This window comes from Ammodytes marinus (assembly GCF_949987685.1).
Source record: "Ammodytes marinus genome assembly, chromosome: 10".
Classification (NCBI taxonomy): Eukaryota; Metazoa; Chordata; class Actinopteri; order Uranoscopiformes; family Ammodytidae; genus Ammodytes; species Ammodytes marinus.
This window is the reverse complement of record NC_137214.1, coordinates 5,936,933-5,958,201: the sequence shown is the minus strand read 5'-3', so window position 1 is coordinate 5,958,201 and position 21,269 is coordinate 5,936,933. Positions and strand designations below refer to the sequence as shown.

The window sequence follows — 21,269 nt, the reverse complement described above, 5'->3', positions numbered from 1 at the left end:
AACCAAAACTATCTGCATAGTTGGATGCTCTGAAGAAAAGTGATTAGTGTGATATGACTTGCTGATATTGTAATGGATGAGAAACCTTCAAGTGGTTTATAACTGAAGTTATTGTAAATTAAAGTGTCTGTGAGGAAGTGCCTAATGATTTTTACCCCCTGATAGAATGAGTTACAACCATGCCAGACAATCTGCATCCATTCATATTGGCTGACTTTTTTTTTTGATTAAAAGTGAAAAGGGCCCACATCTTTGTTGACAATGCAGGCTAAGGGCAACTAAGACATTGTTCTGATAATACAGCTGACCAGCTTTTCAGTTAAAGCCCCTCAACCCCCAGGGCTTTCTGCTTATCCATGTTAGATATCTAATCAATGCAGTTGCATTCACAGCTTGAAGAGAGGAATTGAAAGTGAGCCACAGTGTCACTGGGCCCTGCCTCTGGCAGTCATTCTGTGAGGGATTTGGAGCATTGCAGGCTCAAACAAGACCCGTAGTATTTTGATTGTTAAGACACTTTTATGGAATATCCTTAAAATCACAAAGAAAGCATAATTCTGTTAGCTAACATTTTAGCTTGATTGCTCTCGGCATCATTTATAATTTTTTTCTCCTCATATCAAACGGCTGCTGTCCCAACATATACAACTTGCAGCCAGATGCTCAGTGTTTTGAATTACAAATAATATGTTTGTGTTGTATGCAGTCTAACTGTTTAGTCATTGCATCTGTAGAATGAAGCTTATGTAGCCATGGTCATCTGTTTCAACTCAAATCTTTTTCCATTGTTTTATCCCCAGGAGTCCAGGCATCATGTCCACCATCAACACAGCTAACATCAACTTTAAATGGGACCCAAAGAGTCTAGAAATTCGAACTCTGGCCGTGGAGAGGCTGCTGGAACCACTGGTCACCCAGGTAATGTAAATGTGTGTGTGTAGTAGTAGGACAGGTTCAGATGGCTCATATCTGGACTAGATGCTGGGTCTTGGTTACAAGAAATGTTTGAAATAAGAACATTTCGGTGTGATGCTAAAGCAGAGTTAATATTAACAGTATAGCAAAGGACCTTCACACCTTCTTCTAAAATGAGTGGCACATTATGTAAAATAAATACATTAAAAAACATTTGTCTATCACTTATTTTGGATTTAAATTGTCAATACAGTCTACATGATGTTCTATGACTTAACCCATTGATGACGGCTGCTGCGCGATGCCACCTTGTATCTCCTGCCTGATGCTGCGTCGCGCAGCATAGTTACTTTATCTAATTTTCATGGCGTGCGCAACATAGAATGCACCGTCATTGGTTCAAATACACATGAGGTGGGGTTTGTTGATTTTTTAAGACCACGTGACCACCCAAAAAATGTGTGGTTTGCCGAAAATCACGCCAATCAAAAAATTTATAAATAAATAATAATAAAAAAAATACGCCAGCTGTGTCGGCGATGGTGTATTACAGAACAGTTAGTGGCGTTCGGAGCGCAGAATCAAGGTCTACTATAGACTACTGACGAAAATCACACAACACATTGCATCTATTTATTAACAATATTTATGAATTTAGACTATATTTTGCTGCTCCAACTCAAATTCAGCCCAGCCAGGCGATAGTTTAGTTTTCATCTCCGTGGTATACAGCCGTTTGGACCAGCTGATCGGCTCCCGACAGCAGGAGTCAGTCTGCGTTCCAGTTGTACTGGGAAGTCAGATTTATGGTGCCAGTGATAACTGAACTAAATAATAAAATAAAGCTATCTTCTCCTTCCTCAATCTGTCTATCTTTATCCCTCTACTGAACACTCAGTCACTACTATCCATGCTAAAAGGAAGCAGGATTATAAACTCGTTTAGCACATTATTTTTAAATATTTTATATTATTTATTCTTTTTTTTCTCCCCCATCTAATTTTGACGATTTTTAGAAAAATGTGTTGGTTTGTAAGCACTAAGGGAGCATGTTCAAATAAAACCTGTGAACCTTAACTTTTAAATGTATTTTATTTCATGTTTCTTTGTGCTACACAGGCTTAGATATTAAGGTTTTGTTAGACTTTACAATTCATACTATTTTTTCAGAAAACCGTCAGGCATTAAGGACAAGCATCCTAGATTGCCATAGTCATCAATGGGTTAATAGATATATGCGCTAATACTGAAGAGAACATATTATTAGCATTTAATTAGTGCTGTCAGTTTAACGCGTTATTAACGGCGTTAACGCAAACCCATTTTAACGGCGTCAATTTTTTTATCGTGCGATTAACGCTCGTCATGGCCTAGCAAACGTTGTGGTTTTTTAACATGCTGTTGCATCAACTAGTAATGTTAGAACAACTGAAACACCGCCATTAAGTTACTGTTAAGTCAACCGGAACATGTCCTACAGCGTAACTTCACATTAAAATCATTTAACTGGCAAAACGGCTAAACGTCAAGTCGATTTTGACTTTTATTTTGAAGCAGAAACCGGAACCTAGCACTTCCTAGCTCAGCTGCGCAACCTTCACTAGTCTTCCGTGTTTGACTCGGGGACTACGCGGAAAAAGAACAGAAAAGAAAGCTTTTCATTTGCAAAAGTCCTACTTAGGGATGCACCGAACATTCGGCCACCGAAAAAGTTCGGCCGAAAATGGCAAAATAAGTAATTTTCCCGTTTGGCCCGAAACAGTTAAAAAGCCGAACAACATTACCGAAAATTGGCGAACTAAATGGCACTATGGAAATATGTTTTTAAAAGAGCTGCGCGCTTGTAAACCAGGAAATGGCAGTAAAGAGAGACGTAACCGTGTATGTGAGTCCACGTCTCTTTGTGAGCGCGCAGCAGGAGCAGTTTGGTGCGTGCATGAAAATGTCAGAGTCCAGTGTGGGAGCATTTTTTCAAACTGGATGAAACACGGCGCAGACAGTGCAATGCTTTATGCAGCATAAAGTTAAAACGCTTGTCCAAGACTAATGTTTAATCACCATAGAAACACAAAAGCCTTGCGTGAGCGAAGCAGCGATTCACCCGGTGAAACTCTGTGACAGTTGGTAACGGTGTCATTCACAGTGACGCCTCGCCGTGCAAAAAAAACTTTAGTTTGACAGCTAAAATGATAACCGGAGATATCCTGTCCTTTAGCGCTGTTGGGGGAAAAGGCTCCTACGGTCTGATTGCATTTCTCGAGCCTGAATACACAGAGCCATGTCGGCAAACTGACAGCGCGACTAAATATATGTCCAGTGAGCCGCCTCCCCCCGTTAGTTTCAGTCTACAGACGAAAAAGTTACAATCACCTCCTAAGCATGGACATCGTTTAAAGCCTCTCATTGTTATGATCAGGGCTTTGATGTAAATTCTGAAGTCTGAACATTACGGTGGGAGCTGTGGTGCAGTTTTTTTTAGAGCAACTCAACCTGGACTGCAAAAAATTAAAAAAGGCAATAAATCTTTTTGTAGATTCATCCTCATAAGTCGAGGTAAAAATCAGTGAATGGTTCACAAATTAATTCCTAGTAAAATATTAATTTTACTCTTAGATTTGAAGGTTTTTCTGTTTAATTATTTATTTAGGGTTGCTTTTTAGTTGTAGGCTATGTTTGAGGAGAACATTTGGGAGTTCATGTATGCAATGTTGAAATAATTGACTAAATAATAAACAAAACTGCAAAAGCCTCTTTCGGTTTCGGCCAACTGTTTAATTTTATTCGGTTTCGGTTTCGGCCAAGAATTTTCATTTCGGTGCATCCCTAGTCCTACTTATAACCCTGCACCCCACCAAAACCTCCATGAACGTTAGTGGCAGCCGCCAGTCATTAATTTTCACTTAAATTTTCGCTATCAAGGGTGACTTAAGCCTCGGCTGCAGCAGCGGTATACCAACCACCAGCACACAAGTGTATGGTGTGTCCACTCCACAAACAGTCTGAAATAAGTCGTGGATGAACGACTCCCAAAACATTTAGGCAGCAACCACCTTAATCAGGGTTTTTCCTGGCTCAGAATGGGCCTTTGGGGGGTCAGTACGCGATCGACTTTTTTTGGGGTCGCGACAGTAAAGGCAAACGGTTTGTGTATTTTAAGAGGGGTGTTGGGTTGGGAGAGGGGAGTTTCTGTCCAGCTCAAGAGCATTTCAGTCAGCCTGTCAATCACTGCGTTACCATGGAGCTCACTGACGCTTATGAAATCACAATAAACAACCTGTAGATATGAAGTCAAAATACTAATAATGACTAGGCCTAACTGTTTAATACTTTAATTGTTTCTAATTGATCTAAACCATGGAAGCTCAATTATGAAAAAATCATAATCATGATTATTTTGAGTAATCACATTGTGTTATCACGATTATTAAAGACAGTTAATCATTGATTTAAGAACATTATGCATTTATTTTACTTTTAACAAGGTTTTTTTCTAAAAACACCATGACTTTGGACTTTAAACAAAGGCCTAATTGAACTGAAAACAGGGAGAATAGAAATAGACATATTTTTAATAATTTAATAAAAATATGTCAAAATAAAAATAACCAGTTGTAAATGGTGTTGATAGGGCACGTCTTTTGCTAGCATTAAATGTAAGGGCATGATTTATTTATGTCATGGAGCTGGCTGGATAGGCAGTTGCATTGTAGTGTTGACAGTTGTGGTGGCAGGAGTTAAGGAGCTTTAAACTTCCTGTGTTTTTATTCATTGATTGCTTGGTCATAAACCACTATGACTCGACTTAAAGTGAATAAACAAATTGGTCGGGATGTTTAAAGGTGCAGATCAGGTCGTATATCACTTTTCTTTCTCTCTCTCTGTCTCTCGGTCGCGTATGTCATGTTACTCGCGTGTCCGCGCGTGACAAATCTTGCACATTACTTTAGTTTGTTGTGAGTCTGAAGTGTTTTCAGACAACACAATTAGTTTTACCTTTATTTTCGTCATCTAGAAGTTTTTCAAAACACCCGGCAATGCGCAACATCTCCCTCGTAGCTACTCTCTGGACTAGCCGTTAGCGAAACTATCAGGTGAGGGAGGGGCTGAGCTCACGGCTGAAAGGGTTTGCTGCATTTATAAGCCTGCATGCCCCGGCGAGCGGAACAATGATAGTTTAATAACGATTATCCCCGACCTGATTTCTTTTTTTACAACTGAGATTGCAAGTAATATGACTGGAATGGCGCGGAAATGAAAACACATTTGGAGCCGTTTTAAGTAGATTTTTATTTATTTATCTATATATATAAAAAAAAAACACTTTGGCGCTGAGGATTTTCCTTTGGCGGGCGCTAAAATTCCTTTGGCGGGCGCCAAAATTTTTTGAATGCAGGAAAAACCCTGCCTTAATACTAATTTGTTTTATATAGGCTATAGCCTATGTTGTTTTATGGTTTGGTTTTTAAAAAGAAAAGGAAGTTCCAATTATGTTTGTGTATGCTGTTCTAGGGGGGTGTGTGTGTGTGTGTGGGGGGGGGGGGGACCTACATTGTTGTCTATTTTGCACTGAGTTGGAAATTATGATATTTTAGAAGAAATACACTGAATTACAAGGGTGTAGAGAATGGGTGTGAAAAGAGCATTACAATGAGAAAAAATTATGGGACAAAAAGAAATCAAGGGACATTTAGGCTAGAATAGATAAAAATGTAATCGCGAGTTAACTATGACATTAATGTAGTGCTGGGTGATATGGCAAAAAATATTATCACGATTATTTTTTCGATATTGATCGATATTAATCACGATATACAGTATTGTGTGATACTGCTGAAGCCTGAAGAAACCAGAGTGTTCATTAGTTAAACTATATAATGTTGTTTATTAGCATATTGTGGTAAGAGAACATTGAATCACATTAAATATACACATTTAACTTCACAAACATGTTTTAACTGCACCTAACTAAACAATATAAGATAGCTTGCCTTGTAACCTATTAAAAATATTGTAAATAAAAATAAAAGCTCTAACTTCTTTCACGTTAAACTCCTTTGGCAGGGCTACAGCAAACATCTTGTAAGATGTAAACATCTTGTAAAATGTAAACATCTTGTAGAGGCACAACCATACATAAAAAGTAAACAATTGGATCAACAAAGGCCCTGACACAAGTACTGAACTTTAAGATATAAAATATGAATATGAGAATTACTGGTTTTACATCAGTCAGCTAGCCTATTTTAAAAAGGAGAAATGTGAGTAGAAAGTGCAAAATGTAAACATTGTAAAACCAGATATTATGCTACATAACATAATGTGTTTAAAACTAAAGATCTGTGAGTGACTACTATCACATCTAACTCCTCAGGCAGGGAGGCAACAATCTTAAATGTGTATAGAGCTGTGGCTCAGATGCTTCATGAATGTCAGAGCACATCACAAGCTACTACTCACACATACAACAACAGCTGTAGGAAGGGGATATGCTCATGCTGTAGCTACATGGTCTTACAGACCAGCAGGCTAATGAGGCTGAACTGAACAGCTAACTGTATGTTATAGGCTACTGTAGCTTTGCTTCTTTTTGATAGTTTTTCATAAGGTTCAACTACCGCAAAATACGATACGATAGACGGGAGCGCTGCAGCGGTCGGACGGCGGTTAAAACTTTTCACACTTTCGGTGTGGCCGCTCCTATATTTATTCCCCCCGTGTTGCGAGCCAGTGAGCGAACAGCGCTGGCCGCGGCAGCTACGTGGTGTCATCGTAGCAGTGGGACACACTCAGTGCAGCCTTTAGTGTAGACTGCTATTTTGGAACAACCACCGCTCGCGCTGCTGATAGCAGCGGTCGGACGGCAGTTAAAACTTGTCGCGCATTTTCACACTTTCTGTGTGGCCGCTCCAATATATTCCCCCCGTGTTGTGAGCGTACAACTCCGGTAAATGCACAGAGACTGCTCGGGGCAAGTCGACAGAGACAGTGAGCAAACAGCACTGGCTGCGGCAGCTACCTGACTATGGTGTCATCGTAGCAGCGAGACAGTGTTGAGTGTAGCCCACTGATTAATTTAATGAAGAGGAAAAGCACTACATAACAGAGTGCTGCGCCGACATTTTTCGCTAAACACAAGACTCTCTTCACTCTTGCCGAGGTCACACACGGCTCTCCTCTTTCCTTACCGCTGAAGCTCAAACATGCACGTCACACCAGGAAATGGGCGTGTAATTAGACAGGAAATGCAAAAACTGCAATCTGACTGGCTGTTGAGTTTATTTATGCTTTGTGATTGGCTGTTAGGTAAATCCATATAATTTTTTTTTTTTTTTCCATATCGAGGATTTATGTCAAACGCATATTGAAGTAATCGACGGGAGTTTAATCGCGATTACTAATCGTAATCGAATTATTGCCCAGCCCTACATTAATGCGATTAATATTTTAATCGTTTGACAGCACTACAATTAATACTTCTGTCACAGGTTCTATGTTATGAAAAGAGCTGTTGGCACAACTGTAGTAAGGTTCCAAAGCAGCCGTTTCTGTTGTTGACCCAAATTGTATCCCCACCATAGGTCACCACACTGGTCAACTCCAGCAACAAAGGCCCATCTAACAAAAAGAAAGGACGCTCCAAGAAGGCTCACGTTTTGGCAGCATCCGTGGAGACTGCTACCGCCAACTTCCTGGACAAAGGAGAAAAGATTGCAAAGGAAAGTCAGTTCCTCAAGGAAGAGTTGATTGCTGCAGTGGAAGATGTCCGCAAGCAAGGTATATTGAAAATGCATATTGCAATGGTCTGTGGGTTTTTTAGCTTTCACAGAGTGCTTCTTAAGATAGGACAGATCATAAATAAATCATAAAGTTATGTTCATATCATGTGCCCCAGTGGGAGACTTTCGAAATAAGACTATGTTTTGAGTCTGATAGATTTACTTTTGCTATGGGCTTTTTCAGGCCTATTAATAGACTTTTCATTTAAGCATGCAGACGGTTCACATTCATATTAAACTCTCTTATTGCCTTTCTTATACCAGGATCCAGTGTGACAGTGCTTCCCCTCAGAAGTGTGTGTGAATGTTTGTGTCTTGTCTTTTACCTCCTTGTATGTCAAAAAGGAGAAATAAGATGGTTATGATGAATATCTATCAAATGTCATAACTGTTTTTTGATATGACCTCATTAACAGGAGTACTTGCGATATATAACTGTTTACCACTAAAGGCTCATTTATGCTCCAATTCCGTGGGTAAATGGAGACGTACGTTTACAACGTTATATCCGTCACTGCCCTCATACTTCCATGTGCCCTTTATGTTGGAATCGACATTTAGCAAATCAACCATTAGTGGGCAGCAGCCACAGAGTAAAAAGTTACTCAAATAGGAAGAAGAAGAGTCAAACAGTGAATTAACTGGAATACATATTTTATAATAGGTCCATAGAAGAAACAGCTTTAGCGATAGGCCTACTACCGTAGTGATGGAAGGGGCTAAACTAGAGGCTTATTATAGACAGCGGGGGTCTGTGAGGACATTAATCACGACATGTCAAACAAACTAGTCTCGCACGGACCTCCGGCACTTCTCTATTGCTGCCGTCAGCCTGCCATCTAGCTGACATTCTTTCCTGTGCGATCCCCGCTCCTGCTGCTCTGTTGTAGTTGTATGTCCCTATGCCCCGGCCGTGTAACTTCATAGATAGATAAATGTGTATGTAATTTCGTACCAACTCACAAAAACTTCTCCTCAAAAGTTAAGACATTTTCTAAATATTGTGTCTTTCGTTTGTGTTTGTAAACAAATTTACAGTAGGCCTAAGTGAACTGTTGGCTATGCGCCCCCCGTGATCTTCGGTAGTAATGCTCCGTTCTGTCCGTTTGGTACGCATCCGCAAGCTTGCAGAATACGTGCAGAAATACGGACGTAATGTACGCAGAGTACGGACAAAAGGCTCCGTCCGTATCCGTATACGTATGTAACGTAGAGCATAAATGAGCCTATGAGTCTATAGAGAAAAATATCACAATTTAAATTACCATGATGGTATACAAAGACAAATATTCTACAAATTAGGCCTGTGAAATATTTATTTTTGTCCATCATGACAAAAATATGATGAAAGAATTTGAAGCATTACACATTTAATTTACTGCATAATTGACATAAAAAAAAAAAAATTGTGTTTATAGGAACAGTCTTGCTATAATCTAAACCATATACATTCACCGGCCACTTTTTTAGGTACACCTGTATACTGGCTTATAAAAACAAAACGCTAATCAGCCAATCACATGTTAGCAATTTAATGCATTTAGGCATTTAGACGTGGTCAAGACAATGTACTGAAGTCAAACCGAGCATCAGAATGGGGAAGAAAGGGGGTTAAAGTGACTTTGAACATGGCGTGGTTGATGGTGCACGGCAGGATGGATCCATACTTTCATGTTGTTTACGCCAAATTCTGAACCTGCCATCTGAATGTCGCAACTGAAATCGAGACATCAGACCATGCATGATTTTTCAATCTTCTATTGTCCAATATTGGTGATCCTTTGAGAATTGTAGCCTCGGTTTCCTGTCTTTAGCTGAGAGGAGTGGCACCCGGTGGGGTCTTCTGTTGCTGTAGCCTATCTGCTTCAAGTTTGGTCGTGTTTTGCGTTCAGAGATGGTATTCTGCATACCCTGTTTGTAACGAGTGGTTATTTGAGTTACTGTTGCCTTTCTATCATCTCAAACCAGTATGCCCATCCTCCTCTGACCTCTAACTTCACAACAAGGCATTTTACGTCCGCACAAATGCCTCTCACTGGATATTTTTTCTTTTTCGGACCATTCTCTGTAAACCCTAGATATGGTTTGGAGTGGAAATCCCAGTAGATCAGCAGTTTCTGAAATACTCATACCAGCCCTCCTGGCACCCTCAACATTGCCATGTTCAAAGTCACTTAAAACCCCTTTCTTCCCTATTCTGTTGCTTAGTTTCAACCTCAATAAGTTGTCCCGTCCAGGTCTACATGCCTAAATGCATTGAGTTGCTGACATGATTAGTTATGTGTTAACAAGAAAATGAACCGCTCTACCTAATAAAAAAGTGGCCGGTGAGTGTAGTCCAGCCCTACAATATATTCATAATCTTCATATTATTAGCATGTCAACTTGATTTAATTGTGTTACCACACTTGTTACAAAATTGGGACCTTCCTGAATATTTCTGTCGGCCTATGATGTATTAGTTTGTTGCTTCAGCAGCTTACGTTGTCTTTATTGATGATGACATGGTCAGAAATGAATCAACACGCCCGGGGACTTGTATTGTCGATGTAGATTATTGAGGGACAATAGTAGTGGGGATTTGTCTGGCATTCTATGTAATCCAATATTATCTACTGGGTTTGCTTATTGCCAGTTCATTGTTTGATATATGCTATCCAACAATGTTATGCAAACTGAGACCGGACTTTCAAATCACCAGCTACTTAAATGAGTGTTTGTCTTGCGAAAGCAGTTTCCATCATCTTACAACCATGCTTTCAAGACTTTTTTCCTTTTTGCTGGATATGTGACTGTCTTTTTGACATAATAGCAGAGCACTGTGACCAGCGAGCTATGGCTGGAGGGTGGCTGTTATCACCCTGTGAAGAGACATCTGTGTCACTGTGTCTTTTCTTCCCCAGATGCCCGGTCAGTTAGATGTCCCCTTGCTCGGGCTCTGCTCTGAGTAGTCGGGAGGTAAATGACATGTTGCTAGATGGCTTGTGCACTGCTCACTGCCCAGGAATGTTACTGTAGTGGTGGTAAGCTGTCACTGGCTGGGAACTCACTGACTGTTGTTAGCTGGTGCCTAAGCCTGGCTGTCAGCTATGCCATGCTGCTCAGTAGTGCGTGCCTAGACTGATAATACGGCTATTGAGTAGGGCGACACCCCCTCCCAAACCCACCAGGACTCAGAAAGCAGTTTCCATCCTGCTGTGGCTAACCAGCTGTTTTAAAATTGGTTAAAAAAATTCTGACATGATCATTAAGGATGAGTGCAAGTGCATACAATGCAAGTTGAAGTGGTTAGTGGACCACATTTTATTCTCAAATTATTTGGAATTAATTGGATCTTTTGCTCTATTTAAAATGTTCTCTGAATATGTTTTAAATAGTTAATTTACCATAGGCATTACTAAAAGCAGTAGACATTTCCTGCACTGTTATAGACTTTTTCTTTACTCAGCAATCTTTGTCTGATTTGTCCTTGTTCTCTCCGTCCTATCCTTCCCTCCCTCCCCGTGTCTTTGTTGTCATGCTGTTTGGGGCTCCTATAGTGTGATATACATTTTAATCATCTCATCATGTACGTGGCGGGCCGCTGGTGAGCGTTAGATGGATGGAAGTTTATTAAAGGAGCTCTGATCACTATCTGCCCCCTGAAATGGCCTTATTGATTTTGATCACAAGGGGGAATAACAGCCTCAAGGTGCACTCTGTGTTTGAGGTGCATTAGTGATCATTTGCAAAAATCTCTTCGACTATGCCCTGCTGGTAAAACGCTCAAAATCTGTTATGAGCATTCAACAGGTTTGATAGTGCAGCTTATACAGCTGATCATTGTATTCTCTGGAAATTTTCTTTGCTCTTATTTTCAAAAAATTAAGACTTTAATAATTGTGATTTATATAAATACGGATGTAAGTTAAGAGAAGTTAGGGATTATTGCTATACCTCCATTATAAGATGTTAAATATTTAAGATGTCACTGTTTTTCTCCTCTTACTCTTGAATAGTTTTTTCTGTATTGCTTTTATAACTTGTTTTCATTCATTGTTTATTCTAGTTTACTGTTTATTTCTAAGTGTCTTTTATTACTTGATGGGCCGGTTTCGCAGACATGGATTAAGCCTAGTTCTGGACTACATTGTACTTTTAATGGACAATCTCCATTCAAAATTTCCATTTAGTCCAGGACTAGGCTTAATCCATGTCTGTGAAACTGGCCCGATGTCTCTCAGTAGATGCTAAGTGTTTTTATGTCTTGTCTGGGAGTGCTAACTTAATTTTGTTGTATTGTCGTCTGACCTTCAATACAGTGTTAATTTTGGCAGCATATTCTGATTTAGTCTTAGTCTTTTGAATATCACACCATTTAGTCTTAGTCCTATTCTAGTCATATAAAATATTTTAGTCTAGTCTTAGTCAACTAAATATAAGCAGGAATTAGTCGACTAAGTGTTTCTTTCTCCATTGAACGGTATTAAGTTTTGAATATGCAATACAGACACAGATTTAATGGTTGTAATACAAAACATGTATTCTATTCTATCCTAATAATCTCGCATACAATCAGTGTACCTGACTGGATGGGGGGAGGGGGAGCTTTAAGAGCCTGTGCCCGGGGGCCCATTATCTCATGATCTGTCTATGAACCAACTGGATTCCACAATCTTTTTTTCTTTTTGCGGGGAGCATGCACAGGCATTATTTATAAAGAAAATAAAAAAATAAGTGGGGGGCCCCACACTAGGTCTTGAAACGGGCCCCGAGATCGCTAAGGCCGCCCCTGGGCAGCAGCATCACACAGTTAAGGCGCTGACAAAAGTGAGCAACTGCGCTTTCCTTTAAGCAACACTGCTGCCGCTGTGTGTGTTCGGACTTCTATTGCATCAAAGCCTTTTTGATAATAAAATGAGAGGTTTTAATTGAACGCTGTCCATGCGTCGGAGACTGTTGATTGTAACTTACTCGGGTGAAAACAGAAACTAACGGAGGGAGGTGGCAGTTTCACAGTTCATTTCCTATATAGTTGCGCAGTCAGTTTGGGGACATGGCTCTGTGTAGTCAAGCTCGAGACACAGCCTACTACAAACAGATCGCGGAACTTAGCCGTTCCCCTAGACAACGTTAATGTCCATCAAACCGCAGAGTTTTTCTGCACAGCGGCTCACTCCACCCGCTCACACTGCCGAGGTCTCTCGTCGATATTCACTGCTTTGCCCTGATTGGATTTCTTCCCAACTTGTCCCACAAAAAGAGTAGTTCTGATTGGATCTCTTCTCCATTCGTCCCGCCCTAACATTTTCGTATCGTTCCTATTCGTTGACTATAGTGTCAGTTATATTTGTCTCAGTCTTCGTCATCATATCTGCCTTTTTATTTAGTTTTTATTTAGTTTACGTCCGTGAAAAAGGTTTGTTGACTAATATTTTTCGTCATAGTCAACGAAATTAACACTGCTTCAATATAATGACAATACAATTGCTTGAACTCTTGGCATGAGACAGCGCCACATGAATTCCTAAAAAGGAAGGATATCTCATCAGTTTACCTTTTAAAATGAAATGCTTACTCCGATTATTTGGAGAAAATGAATCACTTGGATACATTAATCGATGGAAAAAAAGTTGTAAGTGGCAGCCCTATCTGACATTCAGTTAGATTGTATTTAGAGGTGCATTAATGCATGTCTCAATGCATAGATTCGAGCATACACTAACAGAAGCAGATTTGCTCTTTTAAATGACATCTGCTCAAGTTGAAAATCTTTCCATCAAGTCTCAACTCAAGTTATTCTGGGTTTCTTGACTCAGTGAATGTGATGAGACAGAAATGACATCATCTGGAGGACAATAAGTGGAATTGGAGTAATTTCCCAATTTATAAGCAACTCCATCTGAGCTGTCACATAGTCACCTTTTGTTCTCACGAAAAAAAACGTCAGTTTCGGGAAGTCATCCATTGACCTCCTGTAGCCAGAACACACAGGAAGCATTCCTGCGCTCAAAGCCAAGAAGTCACTTCATTTGTTATCTACATTCAGTCTGCTCGTTATCTTGGAGTGAGGGCACACTGACGTGTTGACTGTGCACATTAAAAACACTCCCCAGTACTCTGCTCTTACTCTCTCACATAGCCAGTTAAGAAATGATAGAATAACAGTCAATGTCCATAATTGTTAAAACAGACATGTCATATTCTGCCACTAGGGGGTTCACAATCAATAGTATTGTTCGTCTTTTGTTATTGATTCAACGTGAAGTTTCCCTGGATCATAGGAACAAAAGCGTTACTTTATTCAAATGAATAATTTTTAAAAATTTAGAAAATTGAACGGAAAACATTTTTGGTGTTTTTAGTACACAACCCGGCAACATATATATAACGTTTCATTTGGTTAAGTATAAATGCAAAACCAACAAATTTGACCCTTTTAAACTGCATACTCGGTTTTGTTTTATTGTGGCTGGAAACAATCCCAGCACACATTGGATTAAAAGGGGAAGTATACCATTTATTATACCGTGTCTATGCAAGCAGTGTTGCCAGAAAACCTAGAGCTGGGCCCACATGGTCGACTCGTCACCGAGAAAGTATTTAGCAAGATAGCAACAACTGCTGAGCCACTGCTCCTAAATTAGTTCTCAGTTGTTTTCTTCCCTGAGCAAATCTCATCACAGCAGGAAAATAATTCATGTTGCTGCTTGTCATCTGTTTTGGCTTTAGTCTCTGTAAAGCTCTGCCACATCATACAGTAGGAACGAGGAAAATATAAATAGTTGTCGTTGCAGAGCGTTTTTTTTAGAATTAGAATTTTGCTATGCCTTCGCTGACGTGAACTATTTTCGGATTTACTGTCTTGGTCATAATGTGAGCGTCTAAAGTCCATTTGTGTGCCCAGTCAACTGTGCAGGCCCATCCAATGTAGGACAAAACATTGTCCTGGACCAACCAGACAGTGAGCCCTTTGTTGTGCCTCTGACCTCTTTCTTTAGAGGGCTGTGTGTGCATGTCTGTGTGCAAGAAGCCATTATTACTGCACTATGAAGAGGTGTGTGTCCTTGTTGCTTTGTGTTGAACCCAAAGCAGGCAGTGGACATGCTTCTCTCCAGCACATTTCTTCATTGACGATGGCATGTTCTTTCCTTATTGCACACAACAATAGAAAATGGTTTCCTGGTCACTAGGCCTAACCCCTAAAAGCCAGTCAGCTAGCATTACAATAAAACAGCATACAAGCAAAACACTAACGTTATCATGCCAGGCTAGTAGGTGCTGATGATATGTCACATACAACACCATAGAAGAACGTTGTGAGCACATTGAGAATCTGTTTTTATTCCGAGAATGAAAAAAAGTACAACAATACAATGTATTTAATACAATGTTCATGTAATATGTGCAGAATATAAATGAAACTTTTACATTTTATACCCCAAAAACATTCCCCTATATGGTGACAAAACGCACTACCTCAAATGAAAAAGAGTGATTGAAGTACAGAGCACAAACAAAGCAATAACGTGCAGGAGGACATGTCAGTTAATAAATAATAATACAAGATAACTTAAGAATAAAGTACAAATACAATAGTAACAATGGTAACAATGATTATTATAATAATAAATGAAAAAGGACAGGAGGGAGGAATGCTGGTTGAGAAAGGTCCTGAGCTACAAGTCTGCAGAAAAAAATATTCTATTTGTCAAAATGTTGTATAATTGGGCCCCAACGTATAACTGAATTTGTCAGGTTGACCCCGAAGCGAAAACTGAATTTTCTTTCACCTTAAAAAGAACATTAGATCCTTCACCCACACAGTATAACTTGGGGATCGGGTGATTTCCAGTCCATCAGAATTCTCCTACGCGCTAAAAGGGTTGAGAAAGATTGAGAATCTTTTTTGAGCGAGCTCTAACCACTGTTCCTCTCGTGTGTCCCCCCCCCCCGATTTGATTTTTTATATAAATAATAGAATACGGGTTTTATCTACCTGGGTGGGTCTCAATCTACCTCAGCGGGCCCAGCAATACACTTGCTGTTCCAAACAGATTCAAACAGTTCTTAGCTAAAGTTGATACCTGGGAATTACAGCAGATGTTTTGTTTTGCTCCACATTCTCAGGTGATTCCATGCGGCAGGCTTCTGGAGAATTTGCAGAAGACCCCTGCTCATCTGTGAAGAGGGGCAATATGGTTCGCGCCGCCCGAGCCCTCCTGTCGGCAGTCACACATCTGTTAGTGCTGGCAGACATGTCTGATGTCTACAAACTACTTCTCCAGCTTAAACAGGTGGGACAGTTAATGCTATTCAGCACATTATACATTACAAACATGATCAATTTAAATTTCAGACATTTAAATAGGTCTATAGATTGAGAATGGTGTTGGTTGCTTACTTACTGTATAGCTGAAATGGCATCGTAATCCATTTGAGCATACTTAGACTAGGGATTACCATGAGTAGTTTATTCCAAGATCGAAGGATCCCATTCATTCCTCAAGGACCGATCGATTGTTTGTTGTTCTAAAACTATTTTTAGAACGCATCTAACTGCATGATCACAATGCACGTCGATATAGCCTACCCAACGCTTAATTCTGAATGTCACACTAAACTTACTAACCACATAAAGTGTTACTAGTGCAAATGAAAACGGCAGCAAGTAAAATATATAATAACATTTGTATGAATATATAATAAAGTCACAAAAGCTGCAGAAATAGGTTAAAGTCCCGGATCACTGCTGCATCTAACAGTGGCAAAATCAGCTGACACCCTTCTGATCTTTTCTTTAATCTTTAGTAAAAACACATGTTGACACATTGTATTGCGCTAAAACCACACGTTATTGTATCAAATCAAAAACATGGGTCCTTGGTGGTTCTGCAGAATTTTTTACCTCATACAAATTCATGTCATTTCACCCTTTTAAATTATGCTATTTTACCACCAGTTCAAACCACGTCTCCACCTTTAATTGGTTAGTATTGTCATACAATGTGTTATAATAAACTGTTTTGCTAACTCGCAGATGCGATGTGTACTATTTCTTAAGTATTGTCCTATTTTTTTTTCATCTTCTTGCCTCAGGTGGAGGAAAATCTGGTGAAAGTGCGTAATGCAGGAACAGAGCAGGACCTTGGGATCCAATATAAGGCTTTGAAACCGGAGGTGGACAAGCTGAACATGATGGCTGCCAAGAGACAGCAGGTAATGTACAGTTGGCACTAAAGGATAGACAAGATCTGAAGGATTTAATTGGATTGGGAATTTCATAGGGCTGTCCCCGAATTTTATCAGTCGAATCGGATCTGCCTGTTCAAACCAGAGATTCGACTATTCGTGATACTATTTGTCAATCAGAAAAGTGCATTGGAGTGAGATATTTGACCAACCGTCAACCCGAAAAACAGTTGAAAACAGACTTTAAGACCACCGAAAACAGAGCTTAAAATAAACAACCTCCATGTTGGATATATTTAAAAAATCAGTTTACGAGTGAACCGGGGAGTTGGAGCGCAGCTGAAGCGCGAGCGAGCCCGAGCCGCTGCGAGCCGGTGAGAGAGAAACAACACAGAGCCGGTGACGGCTGCAGAGAATGGCGATTCGTGCAAGTAAAAAAGACGAGATGCTCGCGGTCTACAGGGGCTTAATTGTTTCCAAGGCGACCTATCTTTATTACAGCACATAGCAGAGCAGAATCAATAGGCATATATGGTGCGCAATCTGCACCGCACAAACATATACATCTGCTTTGGTTTTTTCTTTTGCCATTTCCTCTTTAGTTTTCACCACTCTTCTTCTTTGGCATTTGACGTGATGTGATGCATTACCGCCACCTAATGCCCTGGCATGATAACGTCAGTGTTTTGGTCTTATTTTCTCTTTTATTATAATGTACACTGACTGAAAAAAAACCAAAAAAAAACACGATGGTTTGACTTGAAGAATCTGCGTCGACTGCGGGGGTTCCCGACTGATGATTCGAATCATCGACTTTCAGGGGGCAGCCCTAGAGTTTCAGTTGCCTAAATGAGCGTTAATAGTCTTATAACTCATAACAAAGCATGCTCTCCACATATCAAATATTAAGTGAAACTACGGAAGGCACCTAAGAATACACCATTCTTGTTCTCTGTGTTACCCCTAAATAAATGTTAGACTTGACAAAACAATCTTTGATGATTTTGTGAAGAAATTACTTATTGCACTTTTTTATGGAAAGCAAAATGTATTTAACCAAAGTGAATGCAGGAAGTTATTTGGCTAAAAAGGCAGTTGTCGTCTTTTTTTATTCAGATTATGTCTGGAGCGATGTTGGAAAAAAGGCCTTGGTAGTGCACCATTTGGAGACAATCTTTTTATTTTGCGTTAGCATGCTAGTGTTTTTATGCCATATCTCCATACTATCTCTCCCTCCTATAAAGATGTAATTGAATAAAATGCCGAGGTCTGAATAGCAATGCATTAAATTGCAAAGGCATATTATAATGGCCTGATTATGACTGTGTTGTGTTACCGCAGGGGACAGAAATAAATCTGGGTCATCCAGAGCAAACTCTGTCGCACTTAGTGTCTCCATTGGGTATGACGGGGCCCATTCTGAATCTAAAGTACATTACCACCTCCTAGCCCCCTCACCCCCGCAAGTATTTTATCTTCCTCTGTAACCCTTTTGAACAACCCTTTTCATTCTGCTAGGAGCTAAAGGATGTCCACCACAAGGACCAAATGGCTGCTGCTCGCGGGGTGCTCCAGAGGAACATCCCCATGCTGTACACTGCGTCCCGGGCCTGTCTGCAGCACCCTGACGTGGCCGCCTACAAGGCCAACCGTGACCTGATCTACAAGCAGCTGCAGCAGGCAGTGTCAGGCATCTCCAACGCCGCGCAGGCCACCTCCAGTGAAGACTCAGCACTCACCCAGCCAGGAGGGGGCGGAGAGCTCGCCTTTGCCCTCAACAATTTCGATGTAAGTCAAAGAAGTGCTTTTGCAAGTCATTGCCCCTCATCGTCCTTTCTCTCTTAATAATAGTCCTTTTTTTATCATCAATGTGGATTTTAAACTAATTAAGATTCAGTTCCAAAGGTGTAATAAAAAAATAAAAAAAATAACAGCTTTTATGGAGGCTTGTTCAGAAAGGTTAAAGTTAGGTCAGATTGTCAGTTTCTAAAAATGAACCCAACTGAATCATAAAATGACCAAAACCCTTCCGGGGCTTATGGTCGAGGTGGAAATTGGGACGAGATGCAGTATGTTGACAAATAAGAACATGTCTTTGGGGGACATTAACTATGTTGTTGCGTCATTACCACTTTATTTCTTGCTTTTCTTCTATCAATGTCAAATGAAGGATATTTACACAACTCAAGCATTCAGACTCTACACATTGTATTTAGTAACAATATAAGGAAAATAACCCTCTGTCCAGCCTGAAGGAAAGTAAACACGCAAAACAGCGTCACCGCCCTTTAAGTGCGTTAGAGGACAGTAGGAAAGTAGAAATGTGGCTTAAATATCCCATCCTAATAAAAACGAGCATGCATGCATATCGTCTATATCCAGGGCAGAAAAACTATATATATATCGTACGACAAGGCAATATTGTAAACATCGTGATGTACAGGCCTATACATTATATTAAAATATAAATAATACAATAACACTAAAAATGTAGCCAAACATATGACATACTTTTATTATACAAAACAACAAAATGTAAATGGCAGCTGGATAACTCCTCGAGCTAATCATCTTAATGCTGCCTAGGGAGATAAATGCTAAGATGATTTACCCGACTTATGTCAGACTTGCAAAGCACCTTTTTAATATAGATGGGATTGGTTCATATGCTTTCATTAAATCTTGTTCAATGAGCCCTATAGAAGAACATGTTTCCAGTGTGTCCTATTTTGCTAGATGCATCACTCATGTCTTGTTGTTCAGTTCTTTAGTCATTTAGAAAGTACTAGTGTGTAGCTTGAAGTGTTACTCCTGCAGTGACATTGTTTGTCCATGTGATTGATGCAATAATATGCATACTCATGTTTTACCCATGGCCATATGACAGTTTTTTTTTTTATTACACATGGCCGCTTTCTGACATCTTAAGGCTGGCTATTGTGAACCAAGAGTTTTCTGTTGGTGGAGCATGGGATACAATTATTTATATGATATCCATGAAGAGGAATAACTATTTTAGTAAACACATGTTCATGGTAATAACTTAATGATCTAGATCATTTAACCAGATGTGCAATTTTGATGTGCCATTTTCAACTTACATGTTTAATTCCTCTGTGGACATTGACAACATGACTGCTGTGATAGGATCACTTCCTACTCGGCACACAATAAATCACAACATACAATGGACAATTGAAATGATAGATTTAAGTCGGAATAAGTTTAATAGTTTGTTCTAAATCCAATGTAGTCAATGTTTATCTGAAATGTGTGGCCCATTGACATCACCAAACACCTGATAAGAGCCTGCCAGGACCGTACTGCTGCTAGATTCAAGTATAGCTTGTTTGTGTTTTTGGGGAACTCACGCTCACTTGGATTGAAATCAGGTGACTGACTTGGCCAGTCACCAGCATTGAGCTTTTTGGCACCAAAAGGTCCTTGTTGCTCTGTCTGACCACAGACATTAATTATTGTTATTTATCAGCAGCAGTGACTCATGGCTCAACGATTGCTTCTGCTAGTGCTGTGTTTCTCTTGCCTTCTCCTGCATTATTATGTTCATTGCACTTCAATTTATACTGTTGTTTACCTTACTTAGTTTTATTTTTTCATTCCTCTGACTTTTAAATAGTGTAGCCTCATTGAGGGGGGGTGGGGGGGGGTTTGCCAGGAAGTCTCTTGAGATACATTTCCAGTTTGTTCCTTGGTCCATGGCAACCTGAAGAAGAAAAGCTGTGTGAGCTTCACATGGCAGTCTTCTTCACTCACTAGATTCTCGTGTTGTCAAATCTTCGTCACATCCTTTGCTTCAGTCTTTATTGTTGTTGCAGATAGCCATGCAAGTCACTCCACCAAAACTGGCACGCAGGCATTAACATACTAGCTCCTTTTTGATTCCCAATTTCAACCCCAATTCTCTCTCTCTCCCTCTCTCTATATGTCTCCTCCTCTGTGTCTCTTCTGTTGCCATGGTAATATGACACGCAAGCAGTTCGTGAAGTGGGGAGAATGGCTTTCTTTCTTTATTTGCCACACGTGTCATGACAATACCCTTTCCAGCATGTCAACTAGTTGCCTTTCTGAGCTGACTTGCACATGTGAAATCAGACAGGTTTTCTGTCATCCTCCAGATATAAAAAGGTGTGAGATACTATAACACTTCTGTGAATAGAATTAAAGGTAGCAGAGGCTTTTCAATTCTCAAAATGGATTACTATATGATGCATTACAGAACATATAATTTATAATATTTATTCCTATTCCTCTAACTTTTTTTTCAAGAAATGTACATTTGAGTTTTTTCTTTTCCATTACGTTTTCCTTTAGTCTTTTAAGGTTAAGATTAGTTAGTAAAATTAAGGTTAAAACAGTGTTTTCCGCTAGTGCCTCCAATGTCCAGCT

The 21,269-nt window shown here is 39.8% G+C and overlaps 1 protein-coding gene across 3 annotated transcripts in view; it reads left to right on the top strand.

Annotated features, from left to right (window-relative positions):
* Positions 1-21,269, top strand: part of ctnna1 (catenin (cadherin-associated protein), alpha 1) — an 89,812-nt gene that overhangs the window by 1,233 nt on the left and 67,310 nt on the right. For all 3 annotated transcript variants that reach the window (XM_080035614.1, XM_080035615.1, XM_080035613.1), the window contains exons 2-6: positions 801-918; positions 7,494-7,689; positions 15,801-15,967; positions 16,770-16,889; positions 18,381-18,650. In XM_080035614.1, the coding sequence (XP_079891740.1) occupies positions 814-918; positions 7,494-7,689; positions 15,801-15,967; positions 16,770-16,889; positions 18,381-18,650 (858 nt within the window). In that variant the 5' untranslated portion in view covers positions 801-813. The remainder of the gene's footprint in view (positions 1-800; positions 919-7,493; positions 7,690-15,800; positions 15,968-16,769; positions 16,890-18,380; positions 18,651-21,269) is intronic.